This window comes from Bacillus rossius, chromosome 2 (genome assembly GCF_032445375.1).
Source record: "Bacillus rossius redtenbacheri isolate Brsri chromosome 2, Brsri_v3, whole genome shotgun sequence".
Lineage (NCBI taxonomy): Eukaryota > Metazoa > Arthropoda > Insecta > Phasmatodea > Bacillidae > Bacillus > Bacillus rossius.
Window position 1 is genome coordinate 108,828,569 of NC_086331.1, and position 23,841 is coordinate 108,852,409.

The 23,841-nt window shown below is 38.6% G+C and overlaps 1 protein-coding gene across 2 annotated transcripts in view; it reads right to left on the reverse strand.

Moving 5' to 3' along the window:
- The window catches only part of LOC134529597 (arginine kinase), a 58,553-nt gene that overhangs the window by 4,902 nt on the left and 29,810 nt on the right, over positions 1 to 23,841 (reverse strand). The window contains exons 1-6 of one of the 2 annotated variants that reach the window (XM_063363866.1): positions 16,450 to 23,049; positions 6,603 to 6,781; positions 5,095 to 5,273; positions 3,365 to 3,604; positions 1,412 to 1,546; positions 315 to 512 (exon numbers count right to left, since the gene is read on the reverse strand). In XM_063363866.1, coding sequence (XP_063219936.1) covers positions 315 to 512; positions 1,412 to 1,546; positions 3,365 to 3,604; positions 5,095 to 5,273; positions 6,603 to 6,781; positions 16,450 to 16,523 — 1,005 coding nt within the window. In that variant the 5' untranslated portion in view covers positions 16,524 to 23,049. Of the gene's footprint in view, positions 1 to 314; positions 513 to 1,411; positions 1,547 to 3,364; positions 3,605 to 5,094; positions 5,274 to 6,602; positions 6,782 to 16,449; positions 23,050 to 23,841 lie in introns of those variants that run through there. The other variant, XM_063363867.1, reaches the window with a different exon arrangement.

Below are 23,841 nucleotides of genomic sequence, written 5' to 3' on the forward strand. Positions count from 1 at the left end.
TAACTGTATAGCAAAATCTAATTAGGTGTCAGTTACAGGTTGGTTATGTAGGAGGTAAAGTACACAGTAGTTAAATGCAACAAAAATATTCAGAAATTCGTTAATGGTTTTTTAAACCTATTTAGGCTATGCATAATATTAAGTGGTACATTACAGGAAACAACACTAGCAACGAAGAAGTAATTTTCTTAATCATGTTTGTGTGTAAATCTTCAGGATTATTTTATGAGTTTTTTTTTTTAACTAGGTAATTTGATGGTAAATTTAACGAATATGCAAATGGTTTTGCTGGGATGAGTTTGCACAGCCCTCACCTGCAAATTGAACTTTGAAGCAACCTCCTCAAGCTTCTGGCGATTGGCTGCCAGTTTCGGCACCTTGATGTGGACCGAAGCACGCACCGTCGTGCCCAGGTTGGAGGGGCAGAAGGTCAGGAATCCCAGGCGGTCGTGATGAGAAAATGGAATGCGTTTCTCAATGTCATTCACAGCTGTCACAAGACGACGGTAAACCTTGAAGAAGAAAATGAATTATTTTTTATTCAGTTATAAATGCACACAGAATTTTAACTACTAAACACTGGATGTAATTCAGACTAATGGATATAGCCTCGAAGTGTTTAAAATAACTTTTACAGAATGTGCCACAATTGTGTCAGCTATAGTGATTTGTATTTATTATTTTTTATTTTGGTTGGCTTTGATGCCTGTAGACTAATTAAAAGAATTAAATGTTATTAGAATGTAATGTCTGATATTATTTCACTACAGATGAATGAGTGTTAAGTGAGGTGATGGAATGCATCAGTAGGAATTTTAGGAGCACCCCAAAAAACCCACGAGGTCACAGCAACACCCGACTGTTCCACTAGTGAAATACGGGTTTGACCCTGCCAAGAATAAACCGGGAACGCCTTGGTGCAAGGCAAGTATCTTGCTACTGAGTCACCGTGGCCCCTGCTAACTTGGATGAGAAACGGAGATTGGCTTAGTAACTAAATCAAACTTTACTAAAAATTTAAAAATCAACACATCTATACGTTGCCAGGGTTTTGAACCCAAATCCTTTTGAACCAAATTCATCTGGCACTTCAACTGTGACATGAATTTTTTTTTTCTCCAAAATACGATTTGTGTGCACATGGGCAGTTAAGTTTTCAATTATGGAGTGAGCCATTGACATTTCTATTATGGGTGTGAAAAAGGTTTTAAATGAGCACCTTAAAAATATTAAAGTTGGTACTATGTGAAACTTACTAATATAATTTTATAACTTTTCTAGTTGCTCCCTATGCAATACTTTTTTTCATTTTTCCTTTACACATATACTGAAATAATTTCACTTTAAAGAATTACAGGTTATTATACTTTTTACTATAAAGTGATTTTGTTGAAACTTTCTAGTAATTTACCTGTCCCAAATCGCCTCCCTGCTGCATTGAAATAAGTCTCAAGTGGTCCTCTTCATTGCACCAAACCAGGAAGGTCTTGGCATCATTGTGGTAAATTCCACGACCAGTTGGCCAGAAGCGGCATGCATTGGCAGCCTGAAATAAAGTTGGTCATACATAACTTAAATCCTTCTTTTGCAGGGTAAATATATCTGTTGAAATGCCTAAATAAAATCGTCACAGCTCAGACTAAAATATAAACATTTCTTTAAGCAAATAAAACATGCAGTGATAGGCCTACACCAAAAACAAATGGAACTGTTGAGTGTGGGCATGTGTCATACTTTTAAGCAACTCTAAACAATTCAAAAGACAATGACAATTCTTGGTAATATTTCAAATCAGTCATGGCAGATCAAAATGATTAATGCATGTGTGTCAATTATTATAATTACTTAAGTAAGTGAAGTAACAATCCAAAGTGTGATATTTTTCAAACATACTATTCCTGAATCAGTTAAGAACCATACCAAGCAGTTTGTGGGGTTCTCACCAATGGAGCCAATAGATGGACTTTACCAATGCTGAAATTAAACTTTTAAACTTCCAATAATTAAATACAGAGGTTTTTTTTTAATGTAACTAGACAGCACAAAGGCAAAAATTTAGGCTGGTACCGTTAAATAATAACTACAGATTCAGCAACAAATTGATCACACTGCTTGAGCAGCAGGTTGACCAAGTTAAAAGCAGTGACATTTGACCATCGCTTATCTGGTGGGTGTTTCCAGCAGTTTTAATGCTGGCTGGCTGACTAATATGTAGATTTTAAAACTAATTAAGTAGACAACAAATCAAAGACTATTTTTTTTGTCTTAATTTCTGCCTCTATTATAAGATGAATTATTTGAGTTTTCCTTCGCCTACTATGAAAGTTTTAAAGGAGTTGATAAAATATGAAACAAGATTAGATGAGTAAATTTTTATGAAACCTTAAAATCTTTTTAATTAAGTACCATGTGCAGATACAGGTGTGCAGAATTCTCTAAAATAAACAGCTTTTGGGTTTTTCAGTCTTGGGGTGGCAAAATGCAAGAGGAATAAATATTTCCTTTTTTTTCTTCACAATACATAAAATATGAAACAAACCAAATTTTAAAAGAAAATTTTGTTTCAAAGCCTTCACACTGCAAATTCAGACACTTTTCATCGAGCTGCAACAACCCACGCCACTGCTTCCCCACTTTGTAAATGACTTCATTTAAAATTTACTATGTTTTTATAATTTGAAATTATGTATTTTTAGGTTTTCTGTTATGATGTAAATAACTGCTAATTGTTCTTTTAAAAAGGGTTTGTGCATTTGCAATGTTTTATGAACATATCGTTAATTCACCATTTTTAATATTTCTGATTGTTTAGGTAATTTATTGTGATAGTCGCTCAAGTTATTTTAACCTATTTTTGTTCACTCATTTAAGATCGTGTGCTTTCACATATTTCTTTCAAAATTATTTGGTGTGGTTTTAGAATGAAAGCAGGAAATCTCAACAAGGGAGTCAGGATAAAAGAGAGAAGCGACAATTGTGTGAATTTTACAAGGGTGGGAAAGACAAAGAGTTTATGTAGATACTGTTCCTATTTGTCTGTGATTGGCTGATGTATGTTTGTTTTTTGAGATTGGTCGGAAATTTGTCACATGGGCAAAACTGGCCCTTTTAGAGCGCAAAGGCCATGGAAGTTTGTAGTTACTTGGGCATCAAAGTAGGTGTGTTGAGTGGCATGTTCACCAAAGTTAATATACTAATAAAGTTAAAGACTAATTTCACGCCTGTGGCTTGGGCCATGCTGGGCCGTGCTGTTCAACATTTTTGGGACATTGTTTGGCAACTATAATTTTAAGCATGGGCAATCTAAACCAATTTTGAGCTAGCCGGAGGTCTGGATTGTTAAAATGCTAAAAAAAACACTTACCTGCAGAAATCTGTCACCCTCCTTGAACAAGAAGTGGTCATCGATGAGTTTCTGCTGGGTGGCCTTGTCCATCCCGGTCAGAGGATAGAACTTTCCTTTCAGCTCACCCTCGAGACCAGAGAGGGTGCTGGACACCTTGTCCTCCATCTCCTTGTACTGAGCCTCGGTCAAGCAGGGGTTGAAGGGGTAGCCCTCCATGGAGCGGCCGCAGCGCACTCGAGTGGATATGATGTACTCCCCCTGCAGAGACCATTGCGCACTTCACAGCATTTCTCAGCTCTTTATGTTGAGCTGAGGCTTTCATGATGTCCTTGCAATCATCTCACTGGTAACATAACGCTTTTATTGAATCAATAAATAGTAATATTGCGATTATTAGCTTAATGCATCAGTTATACTTATACATCCCGTTAAATTGAGAGCTAATGAACTTTTTGCTTGGGAGGTTATTAATGAATGTACTGCTAAAATACTGTAAGTACCCTACTGTAATATACTAAAGTATTACTTTAAGAACATTCTTAAAGTTTTAGCATTCAGGCAACCTGGAAAATTGTTAGAATTCAGCCAAAGGAATTCTGTGGATTTTAACTGTGGCCAATCTGGGATTTAATTTAAGATTTATTCTCATTGAGAGCGAGGTAATTTGAGAAGGATGCTCAGGGTACAATGAACACAGTCCCACTCCATAAACCCTGATTTAAGTTTTCCATATTATCACACTATTTTCCAGAATTATTCTGGAATGGTCCTTTTACCACACTTCTTGACTGCTTACTTGTCCAAGTTGCCCATTTGAGTTGTTTCCGACTAATGACATCACTTTCCAAGTATACTGAACTCAGCAGAGACATTTTCATGAGAATATTCTTAGTTTACTACTTATTTAAAATTGTGATATGACCACCGACAGCCGTTAAGACAGATGGTGGGCACGAAAAATATACTAGACAAACACAAAGTTATCACCACAAACATGTGGACTCCCACTCCCGTTGGCACCTTAGCAGGTAAGATAACCGCACATGGCCAACACAAATGCAAGAGTACCACATATTAGCGGTGACAACAAATACAACAACCAAACAAATGTAACACTACAAATATTATTAATTACATACAACATAAAATGAACAAAAAATAAATGAGTACAAATCTCCGTTTTAACTATTTATTAAGTTATTAACTAAAGCATTTACTTGATGCATGACTTCAAAATTAGAAATATTAATTTATTCATCCAATAGATTTACAAATCTAATTTATTGTAATTAGAAATAATTCTGTAGATAAGGTCATTTTTAGTACTAACTGTGCATAAAGTAGATCTTAAACCAACTATTGAATCCTGATACTCACAAACCAGAATTGTCAAGGATAAACTTACATTGAATTTTAGTGTTTTAACAATTTTGAATAAAGAGTGCATCAATATAGTCTCTACCAACAGAGAGAGGTGTAAGGATAGAATAAGGGAATCTCTTTAAATTAATTAAAGTATTTTATTTCCAATGCTTTCTAATTTATGTCTAATTAAAGAAAAATAGAGGGAAAGAATAGAATCTTAATTAGTAGTATAAAAAGTGATGAATTTTATAAGGGCCAAGGTTCTTCGGGTAGTGGGATATAGACAGTTAGCATGCTTATGAAAAAATAACTAGTCTTGGAAGATTCCAAGATCTTTCATTAAGGTAGTTTTGGGGATTCGAAAGTTTAACTCTTGGACTAACAGTGGGGTCCAGGTTGCCCATGGAGTCAACATCGCCCCAGTCCTTCGGCGGGTGCTTGTCAGTCTTCTTGAAGCCACCGTGGTAGTCCTCGATGATTGGGTCGAACAGGTCAGCGAATACGGTGTACGATTCGGCATCTGGAGCGTAGATCCCCACTCCCGAGTCCAAATTCTCGAGGCCTGCGAACAAGATAACGTCAGCTGCTACTCGCAGGACAAGGTTCAAGAACATTGTTTTTCAATTGACAAGTCAGAGGAGTGACACGCACTTAGGTACAGATGGTTTGTGTTATAGGCGCGAACTTTTCTATTTTAGCAGCATGTATCTTCATCGTTCAGAAATAGTGTTATATAGTTAACAAGGGCAGTACGTTTTCTTATGAATTCACATCGAATTCCTAGAAATATTCTTAAACAATCTGAATTACTGAACCCATGCCCACCCTGGGCAAACAGCAAATCGGCTCACCCAATTTAGCTTAAGTTGGCAAAATTGTGTAGTGAATAAATAAATATATTCATATTTCTCACAAATTCTCGAGTCATCTACACAGAACAAAAGTTCTACAGACCCAGATCGTTAGAGAGTCTGGCATCCGTCAATGTCTTTGGTCAAATAAAACCCACATCGTTTAAACATTCTGCAAACAAACACATTTAATAGCATTTTAAAAATATTTGTTACTGCAGGTTCCTTGAACATGACTGCGTTCCTCTTTCAACTGTCAGCAGCTAACAAAGAGGAACATTCCTTTATATTCCAAGGTTGCAAAGAGTTGGGAACTGTGCTCCGCTGAAGCCACTGGAGGGCGAGAGGTCTCGCAGTTTCAGCAAGTAGTTATTGATACTGAGTTAATGGCAGGAGGGAAGATTTCCAGCTTTATAACCGAGAATCTTAGTTTCCGTTGTCATTAGAAAAGGGGCAATTACTCCGTTTCACGTATCCAAGTTGATCCCTTGATCCTGATGGCACTTTCCTGTATGATTGATCCTGTGGTAGTACATGATGCTTGCTGTTTTAATTTAGTACGTCGAAAGATCCAGGGCATCATAATATTGCAATACAAACCATGCTAGGAAGTAAAAAAAAATAGTTTTCTGATTGTTTGATCTGATGATACGATCATAATTGTTACATCCAAATTTGTTACACTCAGAAACTTTCAATGATATAAATTAAAACAGCAAGTATCATGAACAGGATCTATGTATTGAGGATCATGCCATTCGAATCAAGTGATAGACTTGGATAAGTGATACGGAACTTTTACCGGAAAGGAAATGAGGCCTATCTAGGGCCTGGGTCATAAAAATTAACCTGAGACTATGACTTAACATTTGAAATGATCTTCGCACTAACACAGCTAAGGTATATGACAACAGGAATCCAGTTTGGGTTTCTTCTCACTGTGTCGTCTATCTTAGCCCAGCGCACAAGCACAGATACATGCTATTTGAAAATGCTACAAAATTCACACTTATTAGCACAGAGGCTTTGATCACACTCACCTGACTGAATACAGTCCAAGAGAGTGGAACCAAAAGAAGTTTTCTTGGTCTTGAGGTTGTCGAATACTTCTTTGGTAAGATACTTCTTCAGCAGTGATTTGCTGTCCGAAGCAGCAAGCTTGGCATAACCAGCTTCTAGCTTCTCCAGCACAGCCGCGTCGACCATGTTGGTGGAGTCACTGAAACACACATATAGAACGATATTGCCTCTACACTTACTAGTTCAGAGTTATGTTAGTTTCGTGAGACCCTCAGGTTCGGACATTGTTCAGGAGATTGGTTATTGGGCGCTATCGTTTCAGTGACAGTGGCCAAAAGCGTGGCCATTTTGAATTCCCTTCATATACAACTTAACCATAGTACACGTGTCTTAATCACTCAAATTCTTATGCATAAATAAAGTTAAGATTTAAAATAATAACTTTTCCCACAATTTGTTTTGCTTAGTTATATTGGCTTTATTGTTTGCCATATTAAATTCTGTTAAATACTACTTAATATTAAAACTATTCTTACAGAACAGAGAACATAATTTTAACATCACATTATATAAATCTCTGATGTCATAATTTTGAATCACCTTAGCTTTTTTAATAAAGAATACATTTTATGTAATTATAAGCAGTTATAATGGGGTTCCTAGTTTGAACATAATTGTTTTCGAAAAATATTTAACTGCTTTGATTACATTTTATAAACACAGAGCTGGGAAACTGGAATTTTATCCCCAAACTTGGCGACATGATTTCCAATCTCACTTTTAGTGCAACTAAAAATAGCACCGCATTTTCCACAGCAATAGCGACTAGAAGAATAACACCATCCTCTAAAAGGCTTACACGTGTTTAGCCTGCAGAAAAATAACTGGATAATTACAATTCACAATGTGGTAGAAAGTAGGTGTGTTATGACCTATGAAGTGATTACGGAATGCTACATACCCTTAAACACATTTTCAACAATTAAATTCAAATTAATCAAACGGCTTGAGAAAAAACAAATTCCTGACATATTTTCTTCAAATAGGATATGCAGTCTGTTAGCATTTGGGTTATATATTACTAAAAAAAAATTGCATGGCTCTTTGTTTATAAAGAGTTTCAACGATGCTATGAACCATGTTTAAACAATACGTGCATTGGTTGAACACCTATGTGAACAGTTCAGTTATACATAGTTTGCCTTCTAGGGATTTGCCCTAACGCAGGGCAAACGCCGTGCTCACAACCATTCAAGAGAAACAGCTACAACAGAAGTGTGTGCCTGCCAGCTATGCAATCCGTGTTGCGTGTGGCGGGCAAGCCTAACTATCCACGTTAACGATGCCACTTTGAGGCTAGAGGGATAGCCCACACCAACACTCAACATACACGTCACGTGACAGCAACTCTCGCGAAATCCAGCCGAACCAGAGAGCTGATACTACTCTGTTTGTTTGTTTGTTATGTGCTAGCGATCTTTATTCTTCCGAAGGTTCCACAAATAAATCTTAGTTGATTATTTTCTCAGTAAACCTGGCTGGTGAATTACAAAAGTAAATTACAAAACATGCGTTTATTAGCTATATCCCTCTTTAGTAGGCCTACAACTTTTCCTTCCCACCAACACTTATTACACAATTCACTGGTTAACACCATAGAGCCTACCACGTTCCACGTCTCGTACGAAGCAGCTTGCTATCGCATTGTTATTAACACAGATCAGTGGCGTAAGCAATTTGAGGATGGGGGATCGGGACGATACTATGACCGCACTTTAAATGTGAATAAAACGATTAACAATACAGTAGCGTAGATGCCAGTTCTCTACAAGAACTAAATACGCTAAACGTGCAGACTAGCATTTCCTCTGCAAAATTGAATCTGGCGTTTAAAACGGACATGTCCAAAATCATGCAATGTATGCCAAGAAATTTTCACTTTTTGCAATCTAGGTCTTCCTTAACTGAATTCATGTTATTTGAATTATTCTTACAGTGTAGAATATGATCAAAAAATTGAAATGGACTAACACCATTTGCTGGATTCCACTGTTTGTCATAGGAAAACCAGATAAAACCCTCAAGAAAGAACAAAAATAACACCTAAACACAATGAGAACAGCCAAAATCTGTTTATGTTAAATGTTAAAATGGCTAGACAGCACAGAGAATTCCGTGGAAAGAACCAAGAAAAAATATTGTGGTCTTTGAGGTTTTCATATGACATCCAATGTAATCCAGCAATGGAGTTATGTCCATGAAATTTTTTTTAATGAATTCATAGCAACATTTGAAGTTCCTTGCCATTTATGATCAAAATATTTGTTTGTGACTTAACATTTGTAAAAAATGGGTTAAAGTCAACCTAAAACCCTTTCTTGCTGAATCCTTCACCTAAAAGGTCGCATTGCAACGAGGAATCCCACCAGCTCACGGTAACGTCAGTCACGTTTCCCCTCGCGAAGAACCCTGGATCTCCCAGGGATCTCCTTGAGAGGCCGTGACCATGTTCAAGTCAGTCCTATCACTTGCTAGCAACTTTTTAAAAGCTTTCTCCAAAATAACACTGAATTTAACTTGAACTTCGGCAAGCGTACAATAGTTTATTACAATAGCCGAGTAACCGGAAGTGCTCATTCTATTGCAAACCACCCTATAGATCTCCGAGGCGCCTAAAGCAATGTCTGCTGCAAGATGGCTCGCAGGGGCTCTTATAGCTCAAGGCTGCCGACACGAAGCAAGTAAGTTTGCGTTGATTACACGTGATGCTCAAACGAGATTAAAGGCAAATAACCAATTTAATGTGTGGAGAGTTGCTATCTGCAGCGTACAAATAAAAACAGTCCGAGTCAAATACCAGTCACGGTCAATAAAGCTCACTAAACTATTTAAAACTGTAGAAAATAATAAAAATAAAGTGATAGTCGTGGTACAATCAGTATACTATATCCGCTGGGAGACATCGCAGAGATTGGATCGTAAAGTCAATGTTTGCAACTGCAGTACAATATGACGGCTTTGAACCGGAAGGTACTAATGCAGCCGTAAACCATACGCAATTCGGCAGCTGCCAAAAACCAAAAGTGATTTTTTTTCTTGTCAGTGACAACTATCCTAAGAGAAATGAGAACTTGTGTTTTAAAAGGTGACATATTTGTTCATGCGCGCCAAATGTTATACCCAGTTCCAAGAAGCATGCTACGGGGCATATTCATTTGCTGGCGCTGCCCAAACTGCAGTGGTTGTTTCCAAGCAGGATGGCCATGAACACTTAAGTATCATCTACTGCAGGATTGAACAACAGGCGGAAACATCCCAGCTACACGCATGCCTTCTGCCCGACAGCTCACCTTGCATGCGTCGTGGAGATGGGAGGTGAAGGTAAACACAAGTTGTTTGCTACTAGCATCGCCTGCGTCTGGAGGCGCTAACATGCAGAGCTAGAGCCAAAGCGGACTAAGAAGATAGCTGGCTGCAGAACCGTCGACATCAATTTGAGAAACGTTAATATACATTCTTCAGATAGTTGAAAAATATATTGACGAAGGACATTCAAAATATTTTACGAAATGTAATAATTTATATTAGAAAATAATCCCTAATATTTTCTACTGCAATTCGTCATGTAAATGCCCACTTCATGCTATTGCCATGGATGATTTGTTCGAGCTCTCACGCGACCAAACGTCTGCAGTAAAAGTCACGAAAGTGATAACTGAACACTTGCGTGACATTTTACAAGTATTCAATAAATATATGCTGAGAAAATTTGAGGCATTACAAAATTCAAGACTGCTATTGTAATAAATTCCCAGGAACAGCCGTTAAGACAACAGTTGTTCGCATTTTATTCTTTGCTGTTGGTAGGAGAGAGAAGTGTTAAACCAATGTGAACATCGGTCAGAGACTTATTTCATTTTGTTCCAGTCTTGATTCAATATCTCAAGACTTAATTGAAAAGTCAAACATGCATAGTTTAAATTACTTTTATGTACTTTTAGCATTAAAAAAAAACCATTTAAAAACGCCATCCAGCTGTTTTTGCAGAAATAATGTTAATTTTTAGTCCAAATTTTCATAATTTTCTGTAGATTCACGTTGAAAGAACATAAAACCTAATTGAAGAAATTTATTAATAGTGACATCTAAAATGGCAGCCGTCAAAACGGACTAACATAATATTTTATAATTTTGAATGTTACGGAGTTTTTTTATATATTTGTTCAGTTAAAGTGTGTTTTTAGTGTAGTTCCAAGGTCGAAAAGTCAAATTCACGTTCAAGAATTAAGGTGATTCGTCATAGTCCGGATCTGTGCCTTGCATGAGCTCCGAGGCAGAAAGCTACACAGCTATAACATACCTATGTAACAATAATGGCTAATTTACCGTTGCCAATCGCGCAGTGACAACTCTACACTGTCGGAAAAGGGTCACTTAAAAGCAAGGTTCAAGCAACAGTAGGTAAAGGTATGCGATAAATGAAAAAGTCCAACTGTGCCTTGATCACAGGGTTGAGCGGCTATGCTCAACAGGCGGCGGGCACCGAGCCACCGAGCCACCGAGCCACCGAGCCACCGACTCGGTGCTCAGAAGCGTGAGTGACCACCGCGACAGTTTTGACCTCGGCAGATCTCGCCCAGCAGTCCAGTGACAGGCTCTTTCCGCTGAATGCTCGCACATTCTACACTAGGCTCATCATTTACTCAGCAATATGGTCTTTCGTATGTTGTCCCCAAAACATCTTTACAAAATACGAAATAACCAAATTCGAAACCACCAAACGGACGCCAAGTTGTTTAAACCTTCAAATTTTTGTACGTAAGCAATCAAGCGTAAAAATCGCGCATCGAGAGAATACATCATTTGCACACGTTCAGATCGTACATCTGCGCAATAGCTATCTTTTTAAAAACCAGAAAACATTAGTTAATTACTTTGCTAACATCTAAATGACATTACTGAAAGTACAGGAAATTCAGTCTCAGTATATGTTTCGCCACTGTTTACTACTGCTAATTTCCGTCCAATTAATACGGGAAGTTACCAGGTTGTTTTATAAGTTGTTTACATCAATCAACGTGATTTTGTTTAACATACATTATATAAATAAGTTAAGTTTTACAAATTCATTTACAGGATCACAGACGCAATGCGGGCGTAGAAGAGCAGAACTAAAGAATTCCTCCCTGGCGCTCTATCCCTCCCCCTCCTTTCCATTTCGCCCTTCTTTTATTTTACCCTCTCCGTTCAGACGCGCGCTGTAGCCCCGGACGATGTTAAGCTCGCCGGAGCCCAGTGCAGCCACCTTATTAAAAACATCAAGGCGCGCCAACAGCGCATGCGCAGACCACAGAAACCCAGAGGGGAGCGTACAGACAAGGAGGAATCCCAACTCTCCCGTAAGCCCTGGAGTTGCCCCGAGACGCGCGCGCAGTCTGTGTAGTGTGTTGCACAGAGTTGCCTCTGTTTCAGCAAAGACGAGTAACCAATGGGTCACATTGCCATTCAAAACTTGAGGAAGACGTTTGAATGTATGTCATCTTCGAACCAAGTCTAATAACGTACACGAAACAAAAACTAACCAATTTTAATTACTATCCCAATATTGCAATTTCGAGACAAAAAAAACGGGTAGTAGATAAAGGTATAAAAATTGAAACAAACTATTTACATGTACATGCGTAGACCTTTTAAATTACTAACAATTTATGAAAATATGGTACAGGCTATGAAGATTTCTGAAAAATAAAATCACTTGCATGTTTTAGCACACATTTAACAAACCGTAACAAAGTATATTTATGCTTCTTGTAAAATTTTTCACGCACAATTGGCTTTAGCCAAAAATATTTACTCATGTGTTAGAACTTTCCAATGTGATTTCCACTAAGTATTTCAAATTTGTAAAATCGTATGACAACAGCGCTACGTGTAGTGAAGTTGGAACCTAAAAGTCTGAATTTTTTTCACATCTTCTGTTTTACTGACAACGGATCAAAACAAAACGACAGGGTGTTGCGTATTTTCATTTAAGACCATGCATTTATGCTATGTTATGGCGTTAGGAATTTGCATAGGTCAAGGCTTAATATTTTACTTTTGCAATCCCAAATGCTGAAGTAATTACGTTCTTACAGACAAAATCAAAAGTTAAGATACTGAAGGAAAAAAAACACGGTTGTGTTGAATGTAGTTTTGCGGTACAAGCGATTGTTGCAAAATTTGTAAACCAACGATACCAACAAGCTAGGGGTTGTCCAGAACTAACGTCACAGCAATATTGTTGCCAACTAATCTTAACATTTCTTTACTAACCAATAACTTCTTAGTAAAAGTAAGTTGAGGAACCGTCCATTACGTATCATTCGTCAGTGTTTTAATTAGCACAGAGTCAAATTACCAAGTCTTAGATACGTACATTGTGAATCCGGCTATTAAAACAGAAGTTATTGACAAAACCACATATCAAGGGACTGGTCTGGTGGAACCGAAGCGAATTAGGATATGATTAATCGACTGCAAAGGCGTTGTCTGCGATTCGATTCGAGCTTCCAATGGCGCGTCACAGAGGGTTTGTTCATTGTAACTCATGATTAATAATGGTCAATTAGGTTAGGTTAGCTACATTATAAATACTTTAAAACATTGTGGACGGTTGATTTGGTTCGGATAGCTACATTAAAGATACTGTGAAATCATGTAAACGGTTTCCTAGCCGTGGATAGTTACATATTAAACAGTTATTTTCTAAGCAACCATAAAATGATTTTACAGTATTTTTAATGTAGCTATACTTACCTAATATAACCAACCATCCACAATGTTTTAAAGAATTTATAATGTAGCTAACCTATCCTAATCGACCGCAAAATTTAATGCCACACCGGTTTATACAATGAGATAGAACGGAAAAAAAAAAGCTAGCATGAACTTAGGGGAACTTCGGGTGTGGCTCTCGTCTGTGAAATGAAGGCTTCCCCGTCACAGAACCCAAAGGGTCGATTACACCGGGTCAGCCTACGGGCTGCTGGCTTGGCCTCGCCTTTCGCAGAACAGCTCGGCACACTCGAGTTCACTGTTCACTGTAGCGCCGGACAGTCCAAGGATTCATTTAATCCAACGTGTTTCATTCAATTTCAAATAAAGTAATGAGAACAAATGAATACCTACTTAAGGCAATCCCAGAAAAAAATATATACCGTTCAGTGAACACACTTGAATAAATTACTTCAGAAACAACGTTAAGCCAATAAACCTTAAGTTTTCACAAGTACAAAAATTATATATAATAAATTTTTAACTGTTGCATAGATATTTATTATACCAGTGTTATGTATTCCTTCATTGTAATTGTCACTTATGCTGGCCAGTTTTACCTATCTTTATTATATGTTTAATTTTTTCTTTAAAAAATACATCAGAGCCAATAGTCTGACACTCGTGTTGGCCATTTCATTTAAAATCGCATTCCTTTATTTTTCTTTGCTTTCTCTGTCTTACTATCAAGCGGAAGTATTAACTTCATTGTCACTCATTTTTCAGTCTATATACGAACTTACTGCAAATAACCTCCCACTCCAGGATTTAAAAAAAAAATCTATCTTAGCTCATGGTTTGCCAACCTGACAGTTGCCATGGGAGTTAGATTGTGTATTAACTGTCAAATGCAGAAACATTAACTCTTATACTTATGTTTTATCTGCAATAAATTGTGATTTTTCATTGCCATCTCAGCTCTGAGTAATGGGCTGATGTTTTTGTTTAAACTTTGTGCTTACATGTAGTATGGAAGTTGAATTCTTGCTAGACTTCAAAACAGCCAAAAGTGACTTACTTGTTTCTAAAATAACTGATTGACTTAGAAAATAGTGGAGTTGAGCCACTATTACATTGTGTGTGTGTGTGTGAGGGGGGGGGGGGGGTTCATAATTATTCGTTTAAGGAAAAAAAAATCTTGTGTTTTTGTTTCGTGTTGTGACTTAACGCTCTTACACAGGGCATGTTTTACGATTCTCTCACTTGCTAAGTAGTTTCGCGTAAGATTGGGTTTTTAATTTTGAATTGTGTTTATTGTACAACTGCTTCAGTTGGTTTGATTGGATCGTATTTATTTTAATGAAAAATACCAAAACTGCTCATTTCGCCACATGGTCTATTTTAATCTGTTTTCCGACACAAACCACCACGGAACCACAGCCACGGCAGCTGAGCAGCGACACGAGACGGTACTGTGCCTTCACTGTACAAACAATTGCGTCACTTTACACAAAGTGTGTGCGGCAGCCAAGTCTCCATCGTCGTTACCGTCACTTTACACCCACATTTGTTGATGCTTTTACACTTACTTTCAAGTAACCACCGAATTGTAAATTGCTGTGGTATGGTAAATGTCACATGTTGGATGTATTTTTACTCTGTGATACATCAATTTAAGTATGTGTGTGTGTATTTGCCACAATTGTCCGTAATTTAACTGCATCGTTCAGTAAATTTACATTAACAATGAACATGTGAATTTGTGCTGCCAAAATATATATGTTGTAGCTTATAGGTGTTGAACAATTCGTAGACTAGTTTTGAGCGATTTTATATTTTATCACAATTGTGTTAAGTAAACACTAGTGAATTAGAGGATATCGAATATACGACCTACTGTCTTTACCACTTTACCATCATGAACTAATAAATCTTTAAGAAATGGGAATACCACTTCACAACCTAATGTAAATTAAATGGGGGGGGGGGTGTTTGCCAGTATAATTTGCAAAATATATATTTTTGGTAGTTCCTTGAAGTTGTAAATTTACTATTACCATAACTCAGTACTTTTACAATGACACGTGTGTATCTACAAGTACAGTACACTGAAAAACTTACTCACTGATTTACATAACACTAAGTATGTGTAATCTAATCTATACATCCACATGTAAATCTGTTATTGTGATTGAAGATGAAAATTCGTGTATTTTAACCGAAATCTGTAGCACTATGTTTTTCTAGAAACATTTATGAAATAATTACACAAATTGTACTAGTTTTCACATAACGACAAAAATTTAAAAATTATAATATCTTTGAATATGCAATTTAAGAATTTTTTTACGGTGTAGTAGCTTGCCAAGTGTCACTGAGCCGTGTGTGGTACACTGCCGAGGCAACGGCAACAGTCAACAGGCAAGAGTGCGAGAACTGCACCGGCACCTAGATCGATAACTATCGCAATAACTCGTGTCTCGGGTCTCCACAGACGGGAGTGCAACAGAGGGTGCAGCCCGGTCGTGCACTAGGAGCCCCTGGAGTGCAACAGAGGGTGCAGCCCGGCCGTGCACTAGGAGCCCCTGGAGTGCAACAGAGGGTGCAGCCCGGCCGTGCACTAGGAGCCCCTGGAGTGCAACAGAGGGTGCAGCCCGGCCGTGCACTAGGAGCCCCTGGAGTGCAACAGAGGGTGCAGCCCGGCCGTGCACTAGGAGCCCCTGGAGTGCAACAGAGGGTGCAGCCCGGCCGTGCACTAGGAGCCCCTGGAGTGCAACAGAGGGTGCAGCCCGGCCGTGCACTAGGAGCCCCTGGAGTGCAACAGAGGGTGCAGCCCGGCCAAAGCTCAGCCAAAACACTGTTCGACACTCCTAACATGGTGCACCAGCTACGCCCATAGGCTGCTCGTTCAAGTGGCACGAGCAATCCTCCAAAGCAATCGTCTTTACATTCACTAATGTTACCTTCACACCAAATGTACACTCATTTATGAACCTCACGCATTATGTTTCATGCAATTTAACTTGTCAAGGCGCACACAAAATAAACTTAAAGTCACCGAATAACAGACACAAATGACAAGTTTTATATTTACGGGAGAAGAAATGTTACCTTTTTTGTGCAGATTCAGATTTTTTCACTTCATTTTCAGTTTTCGACTTTTCTTTCGAAGCACAACCGCCCATCTTCCAATTAGAAAAAAATATTAATATAAAACGGTTCACTCGTAGTAAAAAAATTTTATTTTACAAAAATCACTGTAAATATTTTGTGCGTGGCAAAAATACGTTCTGTATAAAGTTCTCAAAAGTTCTGTTAAAATTGATCCGCTACGCATGAACTTTGCAGAAAGAGCCGGCAATATTCTTCTCATACAAAAGTTTCGCGATGGTTGCGTTCATGGAGTCGCTAGGCCGGGTAGAACAAGACTGGAGTAGGCGACGCGGAAGAGGTACGCTAAACGCTACTGCCACTACAGCTACTGCTACTACTACTCTCGGAAAGTCGGTCTACACCATGCGCGCGAAACAGCAGCCCCGCAATGAGCCGCTATCGTCTGGGCAGGCGAGCAGCGATGTCACCGCCTTCTATGCAGCTTCCCCTCCCTGCTACCTGCCGCCTCTCCCCTCCGCGAGTCCCCCTCTATAACAACTAACGCTGAAAATCGATAAGACTGTCAGCCATCTACAATGCCGGCCCCAACATCGCCCGGCCACGCACAACAATCATCTCCCGGCGGATCTCACAAGCCAGGATTGCAGCTTCTAAACGCCTCTTCGCCCAGTTAACGACAAGTATCGCCCGTCCCACCTGTGACGCAGCACGAGATAGCAGATGGAAACCCACCTACGTGCTTTTCCTCCCGCCGTTTGCAATCTTGCTCAGTGCACTCTGCAAACAAGTGAGCCGCTAAGTGAACCCAACTCCCGAGTCGGGGAGCAAACATCATCTTCAGTTGCGATCCACTACCGCAGTATAACATTTTCTCAATACTTTCATCCTTAGATTTATTTTAACACGCAGAAATTATTTTTTATTTATTCAACAAGTCTCGTCAGAAACAAGATCACGGCTAGAGTTGGGAAGGGAAGCGGCCATGACAGTGCGTGAGGAGACGCGGGAAAGCAGGGGCGACGAATCAGAACTGCCGGGACAAGATTCAAGCCCTAGTCTATGCGAATGAGAATAGTTATTTCGTAACATATAGTCCCCCCCCCCCTACCCTAGAGCGGTGTTGGAGCCGTCGCATCTAAGTGTAGAGACGGCGTGTCTCCCAATTGCACTCTTAACCTTGCAATCCTTAAATGTTTAGCCAGGCACATAGTTACCAATTGTGTTATTGCCGCACGTGGATTGACACACGCAGTAACGTATATCTTTCCGCACGAGAGCTGCAACATCATTAATTTAGTTGGATCTGTACCTCCAGATTGCAAGGACTGATTTGTGGCTTGCAGTGTGTGGTTCGAAACAGGGATAGGCGCGGGCGATAAAAATGATTTCACTTATATTCCTACTTCAATCGTACGGGAACAATTGTTTCTGCTGTGAAGATGGTTAACCACAGTGTGTACCGAAACGCGCGGTGGTCACAGAAGCGCCGACGCCCAGAAGCCAAGTCGTTGCAGTTTCTGCGAGACACTACTGCCAACCTCTGAACTGATGAACCGCTCGCGAGGCGCCGAGAGCTAGACGCCGGCAGAATGGCGGAACTTGGCATTTTCATTTACGAGGACCCTCGTTTGAATCCCAGCTATGCCTAACTTGATTCAGTTTAGCTTTTGTTTTCCTGTCTTTATACCACAAATGGTTCCTTGCCATTGGCTGTGGCGGTGTCCTTCAATTTCCCTATATTGTGTTTCATGTCAGTCGCTGAAAAACTCAGTCGACTAAAAGTAATGCTAAAAGAAAATAAAGGCATACCGGGGATAGGTAGAAAATTTCAACAATACTTAGCATGATTAGTTTTGAAATAGCAGATGATATCAAAATTCAAGAAATGAAGACTTTCTTTTAGCCAGTATATTTATTCTTTTCAAGACAAATATATTACCAGTGGCTAAAGAGAATACATGAAATAGTGACGAGGAATGAATAGCTGCAGGTAGAGATCAGCATCACATGGCTGTACGCAGATTACGGGGACCTCCAGCTAACCAGTGTGCTCTGAACAATTTGGCTAAAGACTCGTACGCTTCAAGTCACGCCAGTAATAACTTCCATCGACCACCACCCAAGAATAAGCAATGCTCGTTACAGCAGTTTTCAGCAAGTGCAGATTGCGGGCTCGTTAAAGCAGTTCCGATCCCCAGAGTCTTTCAACCACTTGCAGCTATCTCTGACGGAATGTTTAACTTCCACGAACACACAAGATTGTGCGGCAGATAAGCTCCCCACTATCTCGATGCAAGGAGACAGGCCGTGTCTCACGGGCGGTAGACTACCAGGAACTGTCTGGTATTCATAGTTCCATGGAAGAATTAGCAGAGCGCTGGCAGTTTTTCCATGGAAGTTTTTGTAATCGAACGTGTTAGAATTTCTGTGGAAGGTTCTGTAGAAGGTGGAAATTTTATCCAATCAGAATGAAATGGTAGTGTGCCCCTAGTGTTAAGAACGCAAATTTATTTTAAAGAGATTTAAGTTTCCTTGATTTTTATTTGAAACTCGGAAGTTGAATCACTTGCAGCATTATACGACAACCGAGTAATACCCAAGTTTGTAAAATACAAAAAAAGTATTATCATTAAAAAAACTCAACCAAGCTAGGCCTAGTCACAATTCTACGTGTTTCTTCCACTAACACCCATCCCTGCTGCCATGGATGCTTGGGTAGCAGTTTTGCTGGAAGATCCTAGCTGAGCCAGTATGAAACCTTCCATCGTGCGGTACAGGCTTGATGCAGTACTTGGGGTACTCTGGCGGTTACTCGCCATACCCCCACTTAGTTGTAGACTCGCCAGTTCACACTCACTCAGCACGCACTTCAGAGCTTTCAAGACCATCTTTCAGTGGCGGCTTAGCTCTGTTAATCCGGATTGTTCACTGCTGGTCCAATAGAATCAATAAATTTTTCACTGATATAATTTTTTTTTGTTCTGCTGAAGTGTTAAAAGTTAACGGTTCAATTAAAAACGAATAAATGTGTGCATCATATTTTCAAAGGTTATTTTTGGTCGGAATTTATATTACATCAGGACATATTTCCAGAGAGAGAGCGATAGCGATAGTTATTTAAGGCGCATGAAACGTGCTAATTTTTGTCACCCATTATTCGATCAGATATACTTATGTAAAAATTAGATTTACTGAACAGGAAATAAAATAGTATGGAAATAGTATATAGAATATGCTTTCCGCTATAGAAAGGTATAATAAAAATTACCCAAGACAAAACTAAATACATTTTTAACACAGATTCACAATGCTTAACCTAAGAGGACATTGTAGGAACAAGTTTTGCAGACAAAAATCCATTCTATTCTACCCGAAGCTTACAAGGCGAAACACTCGTGTATTTAGTACCTCTGAATTAATTCTCACTGGTTGGACAGTTATGGCAATGTAATAATCTTATCTAAACGTATACTCGATAAGTGTTTGAACACGTTTGAGATACGAGACCGCCATATATTCTGAAGAGTTAGTGGTAAGTCAGTCCTTATCTGCTCGACACGGTCATATTTACGCAATACATAATGCCTCGAACAGTGTTTCATTCCACGCTATACATGCTGCCCATATACATATAAAATATATATATAATATGAACACTGACTAGCAGGGGAATTATTAAGTGGAATGTGGAAAAACAAAGGGAATTATTTATTAAGTGAAACGTGGAACAACAAACTCGTGGAAATAGCCAAAACTGTGACAAAATTCGAAGGTATAGCACATACTGTATCACCTTTCTGCGATGTACGTAAATTACAACAGCAATTTGTTAACGTTACATTTCCAGGAGACTATGAATAACTATCTTTAAAACTAGTACCTATAGTTTTATCCCTAAACGGCAGTACATGCAAGTTTGCTTCGAAGTCAGTGGTTTAATATAGATCCAACAAAACGAAATTTAAAAAAAGTGTTCAGGTTCTCTCTCAGATCTTATCACTTTTACAATATTTTACTATACCTTAAATGTTTAAAAACCAACTGTAATTATATTATAATTTAGAGAGATGTCTGGATTATTTTTTTCTAAAATTATTTTTGTATTACTTGCATTAGAGTTTTCTTGCCCTAGCTAAATTATGCCTATATAAATTTTGTTTTCTAGTTCAGTTCTTTAATCAAATATTTTGCTGTCATGATTTTAATTTACAGATTTTTTCATGTTTTCTTTAAAAATTAATGAGCTGAAAGGTGTTAATTGCACAATCACATTTTGAGAAACATCTTCAGCTCTTCTTTACGAATGTAACTTTTCTGATAGGTTTAATCCAGGTCCTAAAAAATTATATCCTGGAACTTTGAATTTCAATTCTCAACCATCACTCAAAGCGTTATGCGAATCTTTAATGGAACTTTTTTAATTGCCTTACAATTTCATTGGGATGAGTGACGTTATAAAACATTACAATTTTATTGCTGCAAAGAAAAATTCCATCACTACACAAGACTGGCGAACCTTTCAAAAATCAGTTACATGACAAGAAAATTAAATGTCTTTAACATGTTATTTTTAACTCTTGTGGTATTTCTTGATATTTAAATTTCTTAAAAGAAATTTTTTTATACATTGGATTGTTACACTCACACCAAATGGATCTCATTTTCATTGATGTTGAGTTATTTAATATAAAATGTAATATTTTAATAATTACAGTTGTTTTCTCATATAGTCTTCTTTTATGTATTAAATTTCGTTACTTTTACAGGATTTAAAGTGGTAGAAATATATCAGTACTTAAATCATGATTTTTCCAAAATTTTGTAATTTATAATCGTGCATTGTTATGTACGTATTTTTTATACTTCTATACGTAAAAAAAAAAATAGTGCGTGGAGTCCCTCCGTGCGGAAGAAGTGAAACTTGGTAATGTGGAAATGAAAATAGGATAGGGTAGAAATTGGTTTATAGTGAAATCATATTGTATCAAATCAAACTAAAATAAATCATGAAATCATTCAACGATAAAAGTTGTTTATTTAATCAAGCGGACGGGTTCGCCCCAAGGAGAAAATTGACGCGGCGAGACCTCGTGGACATAGAGAAATGACACACACTCGCTCTGTCTCTTTCTATTCCCCCTCCCCAGGAGCGTTAAACGTTTAAAGCAACCTTGTTGGAAGTCGCATTAGAAGTTTCACTTCAAAAAATCTTTACAAATGGCATTCCAACACAATAGCGACAGAGCTGCTCGCCCATCTCTCTGCGATCCAGTCGAGCGCCGGGCCACGGAGGCCAGTCGCAGCGGTTCCGCCGAGAGAAACCGCGCTGTGGCTGTGGCCGTGACTAGGAGAGCGGCGTGGCGGTGTGGTATAGAGCCACAGGGGTTCCGCGAGTCTGGACAAATGTCTCACCAAGCAGGCACAATTACTGTCAAATAACTTCCTTTGAAGGGTTGGGGTTCCGCCAATAGGAAAGTCGACCATAGGGTTCCCTGGCCGAAAAAAATAAATAAATAATTGGGAACCGTTGGAGGACTGCGTGCCCCGCCCACAGCTGGGAGGGCGTCTAAGGTCCACGTAGCGTAGGCCGGGGTTGTCCCAAGTCCTCGGGAACAAACACTCCAGTCCCCTTCCCCTTCATCGCTTAGGAACGAAGCAATAAACTTTCTGTAGTCGTGTCATACACGTGTCACGACACACAAAAACTACTGGAGTGGTAACAGTGCACGAGTGGATAAATATTCTGTGAACAGACTTTTTTTTAATTGGCTACGTAGAACGCATGTTGGGAAACTGTCATAAACAAGAATTGGTAACAGACAAGTTGGAACAATAAATTCGACTGGTTGGGTGCAACGGGAGTAAAATTTCAATGCCGAATTTGAATGCAAACGTACTCGAAAAAAATTGGCAAAGTTTCTGTTGCCAAAGATATATACATAATAAGAGCACTTAAAGAGTCTAGGTTTGAATTGCCAAAGAAGTGTTACGTTTACCACGTGTACTGAGTTACACGCGCTCTTCTTTTTTTTCAACACAAAACATAAATATCACAAATAATTGAATAATATTGAAAAAAAAGTTAACAGAAGAGATTCCAGTTACTTCTTACAAAATCACGTACTACAACTAAAAATGATGTGTTTGACGAGAGGTTTTCAACGGCTACTGCAGCATAAGGAATTGACTGGCCCTTCTACGCACGCTGCAGAACCGATGGTGATTTCGTACAATGAAAGAGAAAACATTTGATTGTATTCGCATTTAATTACTTATCAATGTTTAATCATACTTTTTTATTAATGGCAAACACGAAGGACGTACAATGGACGCAATAAAAACTAAACTCAGCATTGATTGACTCCTCACTCAGCATTGACTCCTCAGATAAAGTTATTAAAACAGATAAAAACTGATCTATGACACGTTAAGTCGTCCTCTCACGTGTTTATGGGAACAGCACAGAAATTTAACAATCGTGTGTTCCGCCGCAATCTGCAGTTGCGCCCACGACGTATGCAACCCAACAAACATGCGCGTGGCAACAGGCGCCTGGTACAGACATCTGGGGCTCAGCACTGCCTTCTCATTCAGGCAGGAAGCAGGGTAGGTGGCTCTAGAGTACTGCCGTGAGTTTCACACGCAGTTTATACTTCGCAAGGCTACGCGAATTATTCAAAAACTATCTCTCGAAAATTATTGCTGAATTGATAATGAATTGGACATGGTCAAGCAGACAACTCCAATTTACGTAGATTTAAGTTATTTCACTTGAATGTTTCATATGACAATTGTGAAGCTTTTAAATCGAAATATGCTTGAAATATGTGTAGATAAAGGTATATAAAGGAGTTATAGAGGGATATAGAGACAGGATATATATGCACAGCGATATAGCTAGAGAATTAGAGAGAGATACACAAAGTTACATAGAGCATTAGAGGTGGACAGAGAGAGAATTAGAGATGGACAGAGATATAGAGAATTAGAGAGACACAAATATAGAGAATTAGAGACACACACAGATATAGAGAATCAGAGACACACAGATATAGAGAATCAGAGACACACAGATATAGAGAATCAGAGAGACACAGAGATATAGAGAATCAGAGATATAGAGAATCAGAGAGACACAGAGATATAAAGAATCAGAGACACAGAGATATGGAGAATCAGAGACACAGAGATATAAAGAATCAGAGAGACCGATATAATCAGAGAGTCAGAGGGATAGAGAATTTGATAGACACAGAGATATAGAGAATTAGATTTGATGTGTGCACCTACTTAAACAAATTACAGAAAAAATTGAAGCAATGCCTCACATGCCGGGCATTAGCTAGTAAATAAGAGCCGTAGTAGAAGACTAGCCTGAAAGACTAATTC